The sequence below is a fragment of the Orcinus orca genome, chromosome 2, assembly GCF_937001465.1.
Source record: "Orcinus orca chromosome 2, mOrcOrc1.1, whole genome shotgun sequence".
Taxonomy (NCBI): Eukaryota; Metazoa; Chordata; class Mammalia; order Artiodactyla; family Delphinidae; genus Orcinus; species Orcinus orca.
This window is the reverse complement of record NC_064560.1, coordinates 105,658,004-105,674,369: the sequence shown is the minus strand read 5'-3', so window position 1 is coordinate 105,674,369 and position 16,366 is coordinate 105,658,004. Positions and strand designations below refer to the sequence as shown.

The following is a 16,366-nucleotide window of genomic DNA, read 5'->3' as shown; positions in this document are numbered from 1 at the left end:
ATTCCAGCATTTTAATATTCATGTGAAATTCCCAGGACTAACTCTGACATCCAGATGGATCATGAATCCTTTGTCCAATTCTGCATCCAGATACTTGATTCTAAAAACCTAAGGTCAGCCTAGCTATGGATCCAGTGGGATGTCATTACAGCTATGGGGGGAAAGGACGACTCATCATGGAAACTTAAAGCGGAGATAAAATCTGTAGAAACTGGTAATCGAAAGCCATGACCAGCCTTTGAGAGGAACTCTTCACGAGCATGCTCTACCATGGGGACAACTGCCCAACCTCCTGGTCATCCTTTGCCTCTCCCTTGCCACACCGGCACCACAGAGCTTCCTCATAATGTCCTACCCAGCTGGGCTTCCTGTCCCCTTGTCCCATCTCCCATCACTCCTCCAACTGCCCTGTTACACTCCCTCCTGGAGGTCCCAATTCTTACCTCTTTCTATCCATCCTTAGACTGACTCTCCATTCTCCCACACCTCCCTCTCCCTTCCTGTTTGTTTTTTTTTTTTGCGGTACACGGGCCTCTCACCATTACGGTCTCTCCCGTTGCGGAGCACAGGTTCCGGACGCACAGGCTCAGCGGCCATGGCTCACAGGCCCAGCCGCTCCGCGGCATGTGGGAACTTCCCGGCCCAGGGCACGAACCCGCGTGCATCGGCAGGCGGACTCTCAACCACTGCGCCACCAGGGAAGCCCTCCCTTCCTGTTTTCTATCTCCCTTCTTCTATGTCTCTTCCTCTTCCCATCTTGATGTTTTTCTCTACCAGTTTATGTCTTGGGCTCAAACTACTTCCTCTCCAAGTTTCTCATCTTCACCCAGTCTCTGTGCTGAGACCCATAAAACCAAAATGGTAATCACTTTTCAGCATTCTCCCAACATTGCTGAATCCCCAGGAAGGCAGCACAGAGCACAGACCTGTCCACTGCATCTCATTCCAGAGAGAGGCCCAGCTGACGCAGGGCACTTTATGTCTTCATTAGGGTAGTGGGGGGCGGAGGCAGGGAGGTGGGGAGGGGTACAAACACACGGGTGGATCCACAGCACCAGCTGGCCATGTTAGGTGCCCCCTCATGTGCCCTCTGCCGAAGGTGCTCCCCTCCCACACACACCCTACAGTTTCTCCTTTATACATCATGGTAGTCATGATCGAGGACCCTCACCGTTCCATCCTCCAGCAGGAGACGCAGGACTTTGGCACCAACTCTATAGTCCTTTGCTATTTCGGCAGACTTCCAAACTTCTTCAGGATCAGGAATCCAAACCCTGTTGTACTGACCAACAGAAAAAGAAAGGCTTAATTTCAGCACTTTAAAAGCAAAACACAAATCGTTAGATGATTAGACTCAGGGAGATTTCTTTCTGTCCACTAACGTCAGTAAAATCATTAGGAATACTTTTACCTAATTTTTGCTTGTGAGATAATCGTTAGTGTATCTGCAATGCACCAGGCCTAGCTGCTTCATTTCACAGGTAATAGAATTCCCAAAGCCTCTTAAATACATATTGAAAAAGGAAAGCCTGGGAGTGGAAAGGAAATCTGTGAGTCTCTTAATGGGAAGATCTGAGCACTGTCTACAAGAGCTGGAGCAAGAGGGATGTGGTTCACCACTGATGAACTATGGGGCTCTGGGCCAGACACTTAAATTCTTGTGCTCATTTTTCTCATCTATAAAATGGGCACAACAATACCTACTCAATACTTTAAGGTTTGCTGGGAGGTTAAATTGGACTGAGTAGCTGACAGCACTTTGCAGAATGCTGTGGAAGTAGTGTTACAGCAGTGTTACCACAGTCTTTTCACACTGGTCAGCAGCCAAGGATTCCCACCGTGGGGAATGTGGAAGTCCCGAGCTCAATGTCCCACCTGGCTCAGTGCTGATGCGCAAGTCCTTAAGCAGAACTACATTGCTATGCACTGAATTATCCCCTCAAAATTCATATGTTGAAGCCCTAACCCCCAATGTGAATACATTTGGAGATAAGGTCTTTAAGAGGCAATTAAGGTTAAATGAGGTCATAAGGCCCCGATCTGATAAGATTAGTGTCCTTGTAAGAAGAGATACCAGGGAGCTTGCATGCACACTCTCTCTCCACCTGCATGCACAGAAGAAAGGCCATGGGAGTTCAGTGAGAAAACAGCTGTCTGCACCCAACGGGAGAAGCCCTCACCAGACCAACCCTGCCAACACCTTGATCTTGGACTGCCCAGCCTCCAGAACTGTGAGAAAATAAACGTCTGTTGTTTAAGCACCCAGTCTGTGGTATGTTGTTATGGCAGCTCAAGCCGACCAAGACACACAACTAATATTCACACTCACACACTGGGAAGGGGGCAGGTTCACTCTCCAGAAGTCACCAGGGGCACCTGAATGCAGCTTGAGGTAAACACAAAGTGACTGCCATTCTCTATACTGCAGCTGTCACAGGGCCCCGTGAGCCATTCTTCTCTCTCCTGCATGCATGCTGCAGCATCATGCACTGACCACTCTTGCTTTCACCCAGACCCCACATTTCACATTCTCCTGCGGTCATCTATTTGTTTGTTTGTTCATTCACTCTTTCGTTCATTCATTCACCTATCCATTCATCCCATCCATCCGACACCTGGGCACCTCCTGGGACTTTCCTGGTGACGCAATGTTTAAGAATCCACCTGCCAGTGCAGGGGATGTGGGTTCGAGTTCTGGTCTGGGAAGATCCCACATGCCGAGGAGCAACTAAGCCCATGTGCCACAACCAGACTCAGGGAGAGTCTTTGTTGCACTGCAACAAAGAGTAGCCCCTGCTCGCTGCAACTAGAGAAAGCCCGTGCATGGCAACGAAGACCCAACGCAGCCAATAAATAAATAAATATAAATACACAAACCTAAAAAATTAAAACAAAAAACACCTGGGCATCTCTTATGTATGCATCTGGCACAGTGCTGGATTACCAAGAAAGAAAGGCATCTCCTCTTAATCATCATGGTCTTCCTACTAACTCAGCCAATCTTTAACCTGGAGCTGCATGTGCATTATGTGTATATTTGCAACTCTCTGCTCACATATCGGTGGTTTCTATCAATGGGGGCAGCCCTACAGGATACCCTGATGTCCTGGGACATAACCAGGCCAAAAGGAACAAGAATTGGGAAGCACTCACATGGAGACATGAAGTAGCACCCAGGAAAGCTCCTGAATCCAAAGGCTTAATAGCTCGGGATCCCAGATCTAGATGAAGCCTAAGAAGCCATACAGCGTCTAACCCTCATTTCCCAGAGAAAACTGGCCTCGGGGACTCCAAGTCCTCCAAGAGCAGAGCTGACATGAGCACCCAGTTCAGGCTGGTGCCTACAGTGGCATCTCCTTTCCACCTCCTTACATTCACAGGCCAAAGGAATATTGGTCCTCTGGCATTGTCCCTCAGTGGGACAAATGGACCTTCTGAAGGTAATTGTCGAGTGTGTAAACTCTTGTAGCAGGGAATGTTTGTGCCTTTAGGAGAGAATGCTGTACTTATTTATTTATTTTATTTATTTAGGCTGCGTTGGGTCTTCGCGCGGGCTTTCTCTAGTTGCAGCGAGCAGGGGCTACTCTTCATTGCAGCGTGCAGGCTTCTCATTGAGGTGGCTTCTCTTGTTGTGGCGCACGGGCATAGTTGCTCCACAGCACGTGGGATCTTCCCGGCCCAGGGCTTGAACCCGTGTCCCCTGCATTGGCAGGCGGATTCTTAACCACTGAGCCACCAGGGAAGCCCAAGAACGCTGCATTTTGCCTAAGTGCCTGCCATCCTTCTGAGTACAGTTCCTGGGCACTGAATTGGCACCAGGCATCATCCTGGACTCTGGGGAGAGTCACAAACAAGACACTGCCCTTTGTGAATATCTGCTTCTTAACAGCTCAGAGGGCAAACATCATGACCAAATGACGACCTGGATATGAGCCAGCTGAACACGTGGCTTGTGGACTGCTGGGGCCTTTCCACTGTGAGGAAATCTTCCCTTGGGTTGAGAGATCGCACCTTCAGGAGTTTTCAGTTACAAAAAAATTCTGGGCAATAATTATGACATTTTACTTTTCTTCTTTATAGTTTTATGTACTTTCTATAATTTGCATATTTTACTTTTATAATCAGAATATGCCATCTTTAAAGGCAAATATCAAAATATATGTTTACAAAAAGACTTGTACATGAACGTTCATAGTAACTTTCTTCATAATGGCTAAAAACTAGAAACAGACTCTATGTCCACTAACATGAGAGTAAATTAAAAAAACATAAAACTGTGGTATACTCATACAATGGAATACTACTTACCAGTAAGAAGAATCAACTACTGATACAAGCAAGAACATGAATGAATCTCCAAAGGCTGAGTTAAAGAAGCTGTACACAAACGAGTACATTCTGTATGAGTCCTTTAAATGAAGTACTAGAACAGGTAAAACAAATACAACGTGGGGAAAAGAATCAGAACAGTAGTTCCTCTGGGGGTAGGAGGGTCTGGGGAGGGAATCTTGTGGGGCGATGGCAACATTCTATACCTTGAAGGGGTCTGGCTTACATAGGTGTTAAGCCCTTTTCCAAACCTCAGAGAACGCACACTTAAGATTTGTACCTTTCATTGTCTGGAAATTTTACAAAAAGAACTAAACAACAATGGAACTCTTAACAATACGCATACTACTATTTAGGAGGACATATGTTGATGTATGCAATTACCCTAAAACGCTTCAAAAAATAAGATGGGCTGAGGACTGAAGTATAAAAAGATGGATAGACATGGGATATAACAAATATGGTAAAATAGTCATGCTAGAATCTAGGTGGTGGGACAGATACTCACCGTAGAATTTTTTCGACTTTTTTGTATACTTTAAATTTTCATAATAAGATGTTGAAGGAAATAAAGAATAAGTATAAAACAAAGTTTGGGGTGTCAGGACTAGACTAGGACAAAGTTGGTTGAGGAGCACATTTATTAAACTACTAGTTAATATAAGCTGCCTCACTTATCAAACAAAAAATATATGTATATCACTGGTTGAATATCAATCGACTCCCTAAGTTATTTGGGTTTGCTTTAATTCTTGACAGCTAGCTAAGAGCAGAAGTTTGCTGAAATGTGGCACGGGATGAGTGATACTTGTGAGAGACAGAGGGAGGGAAAGGGAAAGAGAGAGAAAATGGAAGAATGACCTGGCGGGCAATGACACACACTCAGAGACACGCGCCCATGCAAATAGGTGGAAAGAAGCCTCACAAGCACACAGACACACACACCCAAACTCCACACACACTTGTTGCCATGGACGACTATTTTCCATGTCAGGTCTGCTCTTGAAAGTATTTATTGCGAACCTCATAAAGCTGAAATCATTAATACTTTTTTATAGGATAATATTTTTATGATAATTGGGAATACCTCATTTATCAAGAATTGGCCACTACAGAATTTTATAGCTGAAAGGGTCCCAGGAGATTGTCTACTCCAAGCTGTCAAAGTTCTTTTCAAAGCTTGCTTCAAATGAAATGGTGGTAGCCCACCATGTTCTGCAGCTGAGGTCTCTCAGGCCCTTCCATGGAAACCTGAGGCTCTGAGAAGTGATGCAAGTCACTAAGCTAACCCAAGGCCTTTGTTTTCCTGATCCCCAAACTCAAGCCCAGAGAGGTCAATAACTCACCAAATACCACACAGAGAACCTCAAAGGCCAGGACTCCACGGAACCAGAGCTTGGGACTCCTTCTTTGAACTACTTGTTAATTAAATGAGTCTGGCTCTGAAAATAATCCTGAACTCTCAACTGCAGCCATCTACTTGAGAGCGCACAGGCTGGTCTGTTTCAGCTAAAAGTAGCCTTAAATGCATTAGGACGTATGGAACCAAAAGTCTGCTTCTCTTCTGGCGTGAACACAAATGGCTTCCTCAGCCCCGGATTCTCCAGGCTGCGCACACCCCGCCAGGCCTGATGCCTCTGCTGGCAAGGCTGTCGGCCATTTAGGGCCCCGCAGCTGAGACCCAGCCTGGTAAGTAAACATGCCCAAGTTTACCTGGTTCCACCTCAGTTACACCCATTCGGTCCCTCCCTTCTGCCTCACATTCCTCAACCCACAAGGCAATGCTTCAAACCGGAGAGAGAGCTAACTGCAGTGTCTGGACAAACGACATGAGGTCATAGGACCTCCCCAGGGTGGCTCCTTCCTGTGGGGCAGGAGCCTCCTGACTCAGGTCACTTGCCAAGCCCTCCGGGGGCTGCCTGCAGCAGGGCCAGGAGAGCAGCGAGGCCTGCCGCCCACGCCTGTCCTGGGAATCTTCCCCTGTGGAGGGAGATCAGGGTGCATCCACATCCGGGAAGGCTCCGGAATGAGGCAAAGGCTTCAAGAGGAAGGGCCACGTCCTCAGGAACAGGCCAAACCCACCCACCCCACACGCTCAGATACAACCAGAGTGGCATCTTCTCATGTCTCCCGCCTATTTGAGGGGTCTACCGGCAACAGCCACAGAAATGGCGTGGAGACTTTACATGGCGTATGGGATGACAGGGGTTTTCTCCTAGCCACTCTCTGGACTGGAAGGGGGTCTCCATGTTCTCCGTCAGCCAGGCCAGGGCAGCGGCACCACGCTCCCTCTCTTCTCTTCACTCGTTCCTCCAGGCCTTCCCAGCTCCCCAGCCTCCTCCCGTGTCTCCCTAGATCCCTCCCGGCCTCTCCTCATGACGGGCTGTTTCTGGAGAGTTTCACCCATTCCCGCAGCTTCCACGACTGCCCTGGCACCTGTGCACCACTGAGGCCTCCAGCCCAGATCTCTCAGTGGGTCTAGACCACATTTCCAACTGTCTCCCAGACGTCAGCCCCTAAATGTCCTCTGACAGTCACAAATCCCAAGCTTGAGTGATCATTATGCCTGCCCCACACACAATCTTCCTCCTCAGTTCCCCTACCCGTCACATCAGAAACCTGGGACAGCGCTGGACACCCTCTCCCTCCTTCCCTTAGCCCCCAACAATCATATGGTTATCAGGTGCTAGGACGCCTATACGTAAACAGGTCTCACCTGTCTGCCCCATCCACCCGCAATGCCATGGCCATCAATCAGCTCCCCCTATGCTGCGCCCACCAATCTTCTCTTGATGGGTACCGCAACCTGCGGAGTGCTTCCTCAACCAGGCTGAGTACCGGTTTCCGTGGAGAGACAGATTCCTTTACCCACACCTGAATCAGAATTCCCGTGGGTGGGGCCCAGCAAGATGAAAGTTCCCCCTGATGGATTCTGATGAACATCCAGGCCTGGGAACCACGGTCCTGGCCAGTTTTCCTACTCAGGCCTCACCTTCTTTTCAATCCATCCTCTGCGTGCTGCCACCCAAACCACCAGCAGTTTCTAGAACATGCCAAGCTCTTCCTGGCTCTCTGCTCTGCACTTCTGTTCCTTCCACCCCCAGTGCCATCCCTCCTCTCCCCATCTGTGAGCAAACTGCTCTGAGCAGTCAAGAGTCAGCTCAGGATTCCCACCTGCGGTACTTTCCCCACCACCCTCCCCCCCGAGCGCTCTCTGCTCCCTCCCCAGCTTTCAGGTAGCTTCCCATCTCCCCCACTGGCACGTGAGCTTCAAGAGCTTTGTCTCTGTGCCCTGGAACTCAATACAACGATTGCCCCACGGCTAGCACTCCACAAAAACATCTACTGAACAAAAACTCAAATTCCAAGTAGTCTGCACCAATAAACTTGGTATTTTAGTCTTTATGTCCCTTTTTTACTCTTTTGAACTATCCGTATATAATACAATAGAAAAACCTAATTTTCCAGGGTGGTTAATGTCATATAGAAATCTAAAAGCTGCTTAGAATAGCTAAATGGAACGTTATTAAACTGAGCTTTGACCTTATTTTAGACAGAGGCCCTGGACTGCATTTCTCTTGACCTTGCATATCGGAGTTTCCACAGAATTTCTGTGAAGATGTCTTGTGAGTTCCTCAAGCACAAGGAAGAGAAAGAGATGCGTGAAGGATAATATGATTTGTGAATCTGTGGCTAAAACCTGAGTTCTGGTTAATTAGAAAGGTCTTTAGAGGCATGCTATACAGCTCTACCGCCTCACCCTCCATTCATCACTTTCACCAGTATCTTAGATAAAAAACCAGAACACGTGTATCAAATATGCAGATAAAATGATCAGCTAAAGATGATCAAGATACAAAAAGGTTTTTTAAAAGCTTCAAAAAGGTTTTGACAAGCTGCAGAACATTAAACACTAAACAACAAGACGGAAAATTTAAAAGGAATAAATGTGAAGTCCAAGAGTTAGGTACCAAAAATGAACTGTATTACAATAGCATCAATATAAAAAACAACTAACTTTTATTAAGCCTTATGTGTCAGATATTGTGCTAAGGATTTTACACAGGTAATTTAATCCTTACAATGACTGGTAAGACTTAAATCCATTCTACGGGTGTGGAAACTCAAGAGAAATTAAGTAACTTGCTCAATGTCATCCAGTTAGCAGAACCAAGACTTAGCCCCAGCCACCGTGCATGTGCATTCCAGGGGCAGCATGTAGCAGCTCTGCTTAAAACAAACAGAACACTGACTTAATGCTCGCCTGCACTGAGGGCAGCTCACAGGAGGCTGCAGCCCCACGAGTTCCACGGTACTCTGGCTGAGCAGACCAGATCTAGAGAATAGTGACACAAAGATGGGCATCAAGGAACTGAAATTCACCCAGAGGGTGGTGGCCTTGATGGTGAAGGGTCTGGAATGATGCTGTAAGAAGAAAAGTTGCTGGTATCATCACTCTCCTCAAGCTCTCAGTCCTGCCCACAGCTCCTTCTCCATGTCTTTCAACTCCTGCCACCCAGCCTCAGGTCCACCATTACCTTCTGAAGCTATTCCATGCCTGGTGCCTTTCTTACATCTTCAGATTCCCGTCCTCCACCAGTTCCATCCCTTCAGCCTGTGACCATGCCCAGCTGTCCCCTCTCTCCCGCACAGTTCTACTAAGAGAGAAGCAATGCCAAGGACATCCTGGTGGCCAAATCCCATGACACTTCCTCAGCCTTCATTCTCCTTGACTTCTCTGCAGCTATAGAACTGACTGCTGAATTGTTATTGATACACATGGTCTTCTTACTTTGCATATTTTATATGTTTATGATCACAGAGCAGATGCATTTTTGTGCCATCATTTTCCACGTAACATAAACATTTTCCCATGTTGTTATGAACTCTTCACAGTAGCATTTTTTATGGCTTCATACTATTCTATTCTTCTATCTATAATTCACGTAACTCTAGCCCTCTTCCTGGACATTGGGGTTGGTTCCATTTTAGTTATTAGAAGGAATAATCTGATAAATAACCAGATGTCGGAGGAGGCAGCTATGAAATGAATGGACTTTCCAAAAATCCTCTGTGTGTTGGGGGAAAGGTCAGATCCCTTGAAGAGAAGGAAGATGATAAGGTCGTTGAATAAGGTGGTGAGAGTACAAGGTATCAAGAAGATAGGTTTTTAATCCTAGCTCATCGCTTCTATGTAACCTTAGGCAACTTACTTAACCTGAGCCATTTGTAAAAATGGAATAGCAATAACTAACACATGGCATTGTTTACTCAGATTAAATGAAAGACGTTCTGCGGATAAAGTTCACAGAGTTCTGAGGATGGCATCTGGCACATAAGAAGTACTCAATGACTATAAGATAAAAGTAACTATCATCAACATCATCATCGTCATGACCATAGCTCTTTCTGAAAGCAAAAAAACTCATTCATTCATGCATGCACACATCAAACATTTACTGAGTCTCTACTGCTCCCTGTTCTCTAGAAACCCTTGGTCAATAGGGGAGACAGAGTTACGGAGCTGTTACAAGTCATCATGAAAAGTGCCTGGATGGAGGGGCTGGCTGCAAAGATTTCTCAGAAGAGGCACTGCTCAACAATGTGACTGACAAGGGGTTAATATCTAAAATACACAAACAGCTCATACAACTCAATATAAAACAAACAACCCAATCAAAAAATGGGCAGAAGACCTCAACAGACATTTCTCCAAAGAAGACAAACCGATGGCCAATGGGCACACGAAAAGATGCTCGACATTGCTAATGACTAGCAATTAATTAATAATTATTAATTAATTATTAGAGAAATGCAAATCAAAACCATAACGAGGTATCACCTCATACTGACCAGAATGGCCGTCATCTAAAAGTCTACAACTGGGACTTCCCTGGTGGCACAGTGGTTAAGACTCCACCTGCCAATGCAGGGGACACGGGTTCAAGCCCTCGTCCGGGAAGATCCCACATGCCGCGGAGCAACTAAGGCCGTACTCCACAACTGCTGAAGCCCACATGCCTAGAGCCCGTGCTCTACAACAAGAGAAGCCTCCGCAGTGAGAAGCCCACGCACAACAAGGAAGAGCAGCCCCTCTCGCCACAACTAGAGAAAGACCGCATGCAGCAACAAAGACCCAACGCAGCCAAAAATAAATAAATAAACAAATTTATTTATTAAAAGAAAATAGTCTACAGCTAATAAGTGCTGGAGAGGGTGTGGAGGAAAAAACCCTCTTACACTGTTGGTGGGAATGTAAATTGACGCAGCCACTATGGAAAACAGTATGGAGGTTCCTTAGAGCTACCGTATGATCCAGCAATCCCACTCCTGGGCATATATCCAGAAAAGATGAAAATTCTAATTCGAAAAGATACAGGTACCCCAATGTTCATAGCAGCACTAGTTACAATAGCCAAGACATGGAAAGTGCCTATCAACAAACGACTGGTTTAAGAAGATGTGAGATATATATATATATCACACAAAATGGACTGTGTATATGTAGATATAGATATTACTCAGCAGTAAAAAAGAATGAAATATTGCCATTTGCAGTAACATGGATGGACCTAGAGATTATCATAGTAAGTCAGAGAAAGACAAATATTATATATCATTTATATGTAGAATATAAAAAATAATACAAATGAATCTATATACAAAACAGAAATAGACTCACATAGTAAACAAACTTATGGTTACAAAGGGGAAAAGGAGCGGGGGAGGGAGAGATAAACTAAGAGTATGGGATTAACAGATACAAACTACTATAATAAGATAGACAAGCAAAAAGGATTTACTGTATAACACAGGGAACTGTATTCAATATCTTGTATTAACCTATCATGGAAAATAATATGAATAACTTTGCTGTATACCTGAAACTAACACAATATTGTAAATCAACTATACTTTGATTAAAAAAATAGGAAAGAAGAAGAGGCACTGCTCACATTGAATCTGAAAGGTGCAGGCACCGGTGAGCAGGACAGACATAGAGTGGTGACACTGCGGGAATGCACTGCAGGATGGCAAGAAGTTGGGCAGAGGGTGAGCCAAGGTAGGAGCTGGCAGGCAGCGGGGGTGGGGGGGGGTGGGGGGGGGATGGGAGATAGAGAGGCGGGGCCTTGCGGCTGGTCAGTGAGTCTGAAAGTGGCAGGGGCCTCCAGAGCGGCTCAATTAGAGGATGGCCGGACCGGTTTTTCTCAGAGAGATTTCAAACAGTGGCACTGCTGAACAGCAGCAAATGCTCTGAACGTTTCTAAGGCATGCTGCCAAAGAGCTTTTGAAAAGGGGTGGGTCGTTTCACACTTCAACTGGCAGCAACTACTCTCAACACACTTCCTCCGGAGTGTCCCCTTTCTCAGAACCTCTCTTCCTGTGGTTCCCGTGCCAGGCCTCCCATGTCCCCCTCCCTGTGACGGCTCCATCTGCGGCCCCTCTGCCTCCTTTCCTCCCTGAACAGATGCATCCCCAGTGTCCTGTCTTAGCCCTCTTCTCTCCCTTGATGAGGCCCTCATGCCTGGGCTTCAATCACCACCTATGGGGAAAACTCCTGGCCCATCTTCTATACCAACCTCCAACCACTCAGGGCACTCTCCCTTGGAAGCCCCTTCCCCACATCAACCCCCGCAGGCACAAACCTTGCCTCATGACTTCCCTAACGTCTCCTTCTCCTGAAGTCCCTGTGTCAACAGCACCAGCCTGCTTCGATCTTTCAGACTCTAACCTCATGTCAGCCTTGGGTCATCCCTCTTCCTCACACGCCCCAGTGCCGTCTCCCATTCTCACCTACCTCTCCATGCTCTCTGCGAGCTCCTTCAATCCTCCATGTCTAACACTGCAGCCCTAATTTTTTTCCCCATGCACTTAGGATGACCTGAGAATTCAGCTACCTGGCTCCAGTCTCTCTCCCATGGGCACAGAGTCTCATGGTCACCGCTGGCATATCTGACTTACACCACCCTGGATCCTGTCATCCCCATTCAAAATCTTCAACGGAATATAAAGCCCTGACCAACCTCTTTGGCTGCCGCGACTCTCCCCTGCTAAGCCCCATCCCCCAGCAGGCTCCTCCATGCCTTCCAGGCCTCAGCAGATTGAATTACTTGACATTTCTCATTTCTCACTCATCAGAAAACTCCCTGAGGCAAGACTAATCATTTACATTTTCTTTTTCTAACCTTCCCCAAGCATAATGTTTTATATACAAAAAGTGCTAAACAAATGTTTTATGGGAGATAATATGCCTGTCTTCAATGCAGGAAGGGAAATTAGACAGGGGCCAGGCAGGTAACAGCAGTGTAAAGTGGGTGAGTGGGGCAGCGGGCAGATCATAGGGTGGGTCTGGATGTCACACAGGAACTGGCTGCCACACACGGACCCCTGAATGGACAGCCCACTCATCACCCTGCTACAGGGTGACTACTTGCCTCTGAGTGCAGCAATGGGTTTCAGGTTGTTTTAAAACATTATGTGGCTAAGATTGTGCAGGGAAACAGAGCACTCCTGTGGGTTCACTGTGGCCAAGGTTCCCCCGTCACAAACTTTGACTTAGACTAATGGCTAGATCTGCAGACTCAGGAGTGTGGGAGGGAGTGGTAGGGAAGCAAGGGAGAGAGCTTAAGATTTTTGTGTCAGTTTAAGGAAGAACTCTTTAACAAAGTAGTTCCCTAAAACCTAAACAGGTAGCTACACAAATGGGGGAGCTTCCCACCTCTGGAACTGACAAAGTGGAGGCTGATTGACCACTGGGAAGGGAGGTGCCTGGACACAGGTGCTTACTTGGACACAAAGTGGGTAGAGATGGCCATCAAGGCTTCTTCTGGCTCTGCGATTCTCAGTCTTTGTCCATCCAAGCTCACCTCTAGAAAACTCTTCATATTAGTTTTCCTACACTGTGCCTGGTACCTAGTTGGTATTTAATAAATATTTGTGGCATGAGTCACTTTATGATAGGGGTATTCACACCTGTGTCTTTTTGCTTCAGGAAAAATTGTTACTTAGAATGGATTAATCAGCATTTTCCTCCAACCTCCAAAGTATCTTCCAAGAATAGTTTTTTTCAAGACTTTTTTTTTTAGCTCCAGTAAGCTGAAGATCTAAGAAGCACTGCTGGATATTTGATGTCTCACATTCTCACTGGTAAAACTATTCTACCACTGCATTTAGAACTCTAGTTAATAGAGGGGGAAATACTGTTTGGTTAGTTTGTATTTGTACTGTTAACTAATTAAACAAAGTAGAAGAAAAAATGCTTACTTAAACCATTGAAACAAATTATTTACAGCCATGGTTTATATCTACAGCAAAAGTGTCTCTTTATTATAAAGCTAATGCACTTGTCAGGGGAAATGGATGAATTCTAGTCTCATCTATCTGAATACTGGGTACCATATATTTCCCCCACTGGGGTACAGGAGTATCTGGCTTTATGGCTATTCGAGTGGATTTTTTCCAACACTTCCACACTTTTTTTTTTTTTTTTTTTTTTTTGCGGTACACGGGCCTCTGACTGTTGTGGCCTCTCCCGTTGCGAAGCACAGTCTCCGGACGCGCAGGCTCAGAGGCCATGGCTCACGGGCCCAGCCGCTCCGCGGCATGTGGGATCTTCCCGGACCGGGGCACGAACCCGTGTCCCCTGCATCGGCAGGCGGACTCTCAACCTCTGCGCCACCAGGGAAGCCCCACTTTCACACTTTTTATCCAAATAATTAACCAAGCTCATCTCAGAAGGTTCTGGGCACCATGTGGGAATCCTGGCCTTCCCAGCGAAGTGGGGGGAGCCCTCGTTTGCGGGAAGAGGCGGTTTCAGAGGAATGCTCTAGAGTGATTCCCGGACTCGGGGTGTACGTGAAAGGTATTTTTATAAGCTGTAAAGCACCTTATAAATGTGAGTAGAGAGCCTGTGACTACAGTGTCAGGATCCCTGGATTCCCAGGAGCCCTCAACTTCTACTACGGGTAAGGCCTGGGCCACACTCCCAAGCACCCGCAGCTTCAGGCACCAGGTGAACTTAAGTGCACGTGCAGGTATTTTGAAGACCCGGGAATTCTAGAAAGCATCCTGAATACTGCGGTCCGAGCTTCTGTGCCGAGTTGTTCAAGGGGTTAAGATTACAGACTATTCTTCGCCCGTGTCTGAGGTTTCTGAGTTTCCGTGGGCAAGTCTGATTCCCTCTGTGGCGCGGGAGAAGGGACGGACCCGCAACTCCTGGACACCGGGAAGCTCGGGTCTGGCCGGAGAAGCAGCCCCTAGCACTCGGTCTTCCCATCCCGAGGGGACCCAGGCTCCCGGGGGCGCCATCCCCACCGATAGGGACCCGAGCTCTCGGCGGGGCGGGGGGTACGACGCTCCCCGGACCCCCATTGTCTCCGCGGCCCCTCCCCGCGGCGAGCGCGCCAGGTGCACAGGTGTGGCCTGGGCGCCAGGTACAGTCAGCACTAGCGCCCGGCCGCTTCCCTCCCGCGCTCCTTCCCTTAGGTCGGGCCACCCTGCCTACCTGCGTGTACAGCTCGGCCACCGCCATGGGCGCGAGAGGACAGCTCGAGGTCTGCTGAGGTGCAAGGCTCGGGGGCTGGGCCGGCGGCTCTGTGGCCCCGGGGCAAGTAACCGTCGCTGCGGGTCCCCCAAATCACCGCTGGGCCATCTTGCGGAAGTTTCCCAGAATCCGACTAACTTTGCAGAGCGTTGGCGGCCCCGGAGGAGAGAAGTCGCGGATTGGTCATTCCCGGCCCGTGGCGAGGCCTCGCTGTGATTGGCGGGGCGGGGGCTGCGGGCGCGGCGCCCCTCCTCCGGGCGGGTGCCCGCGGCGAAGTGGGTCCACCTGGCGGGGGCCGAGCGCTCAGCCAAGAGCCCGCGGGTCACGGGATTCGCTGGCTCTCGAGGAAGGAAGCAGGTGTGTTCCGAGGAGTTCCCGACCCAAGTTTTAGCTCCCTTATAAGGGTCTCAACGTGCTTATTGGAAAGAGCAGAGGATATAACCATTTGCATAGAAAATCCAAGAGAATCAGCCACTAGAACTTGTTAAAGAGTTCAGCCAAGTGACTATATTCAAAATCAGATTTTAAAGTGAATAAGTTTCCTTTGTATGAGCAAAAACTGGTTAGAAAATAAGATATTTGAAATATAAACGAAACTATAAAGTGTCCACTAACAAAAATGCACTTGGCCCTTGTGGAGAAAGTGTTTGAATTTCTCTTCAAGGGTATAAAAGAAGGACCGAATAAATGCGGAAACGTGCTATTCTCATGGATGGGAATATTTAACATTGTACAGGTGTCAATTGTACCCAAATTAATATATAAGCCTAATACAACTGGAATCAAAATCCTAGCAGGGGGACTTCCCTGGTGGCACAGTGGTTGGGAATCTGCCTGCCAATCCAGGGGACATGGGTTCGAGTCCTGGTCCGGGAAGATCCCACATGGGGCGGAGCAACTAAGCCCGTGGGCCACAACTACTGAGCCTGCGCTCTAGAGCCCGTGAGCCACAACTACTGAGCCTGCGTACCACAACTACTGAAACCTGTGCGCCTAGAGCCCATGCTCGCCAACAAAGAGAAGCCACCGCAATGAGAAGCCTGCACACTGCAACGAAGAGTAGCACTGGCTCGCCGCAACTAGAGGTAGCCTGCGCACAGCAGCAAAGACCCAACGCAGCCAAAAAATAAATTAAATAAATTAAAAAAAAATCCTAGCAGGACTTTTGGAGAATTGTAAAGTGATTTTATATTTTTTACGGAATAATAAAAGTCTGTGTATAATTAAGACAATGCTCAAAACAAAGAACAAAGAGATTAGCCCTACCGTGTATTAAGGGATATCACAAAGCCATGGTCATTAAAACAGTGTGACACCGGCATGGGAATGGAAAAATGAATAATGGAACAGAATGGAATCTACCAACAGAACCCTGCATTATATAGTGGCCTGGAGAACCAGAGGAGGAAGGGAAAGATTATTTAATAGAAAGGCCATTATATGAAAAAAACATAAAAATAAAAGCAAGTGCATGGCAAACAGTACATTCAAAAA

The 16,366-nt window shown here is 47.3% G+C and overlaps 1 protein-coding gene across 3 annotated transcripts in view; it reads right to left on the bottom strand.

Moving 5' to 3' along the window:
* The window catches only part of MYO5C (myosin VC), a 118,645-nt gene extending 103,645 nt beyond the window's left edge, over window positions 1–15,000 (bottom strand). For 2 of the 3 annotated variants that reach the window (XR_004477959.2, XM_049705965.1), the window contains exons 1-2: window positions 14,834–14,984; window positions 1,172–1,282 (exon numbers count right to left, since the gene is read on the bottom strand). Coding sequence is in view for 2 of the 3 variants with exons in the window: in XM_049705965.1 (XP_049561922.1) it covers window positions 1,172–1,282; window positions 14,834–14,860 (138 nt within the window). In the remaining variant the exon portion in view is untranslated. Of the gene's footprint in view, window positions 1–1,171; window positions 1,283–14,833 lie in introns of all 3 variants that reach the window. The other variant, XM_004281666.3, reaches the window with a different exon arrangement.
* Window positions 15,001–16,366: the final 1,366 nt, after the last annotated feature.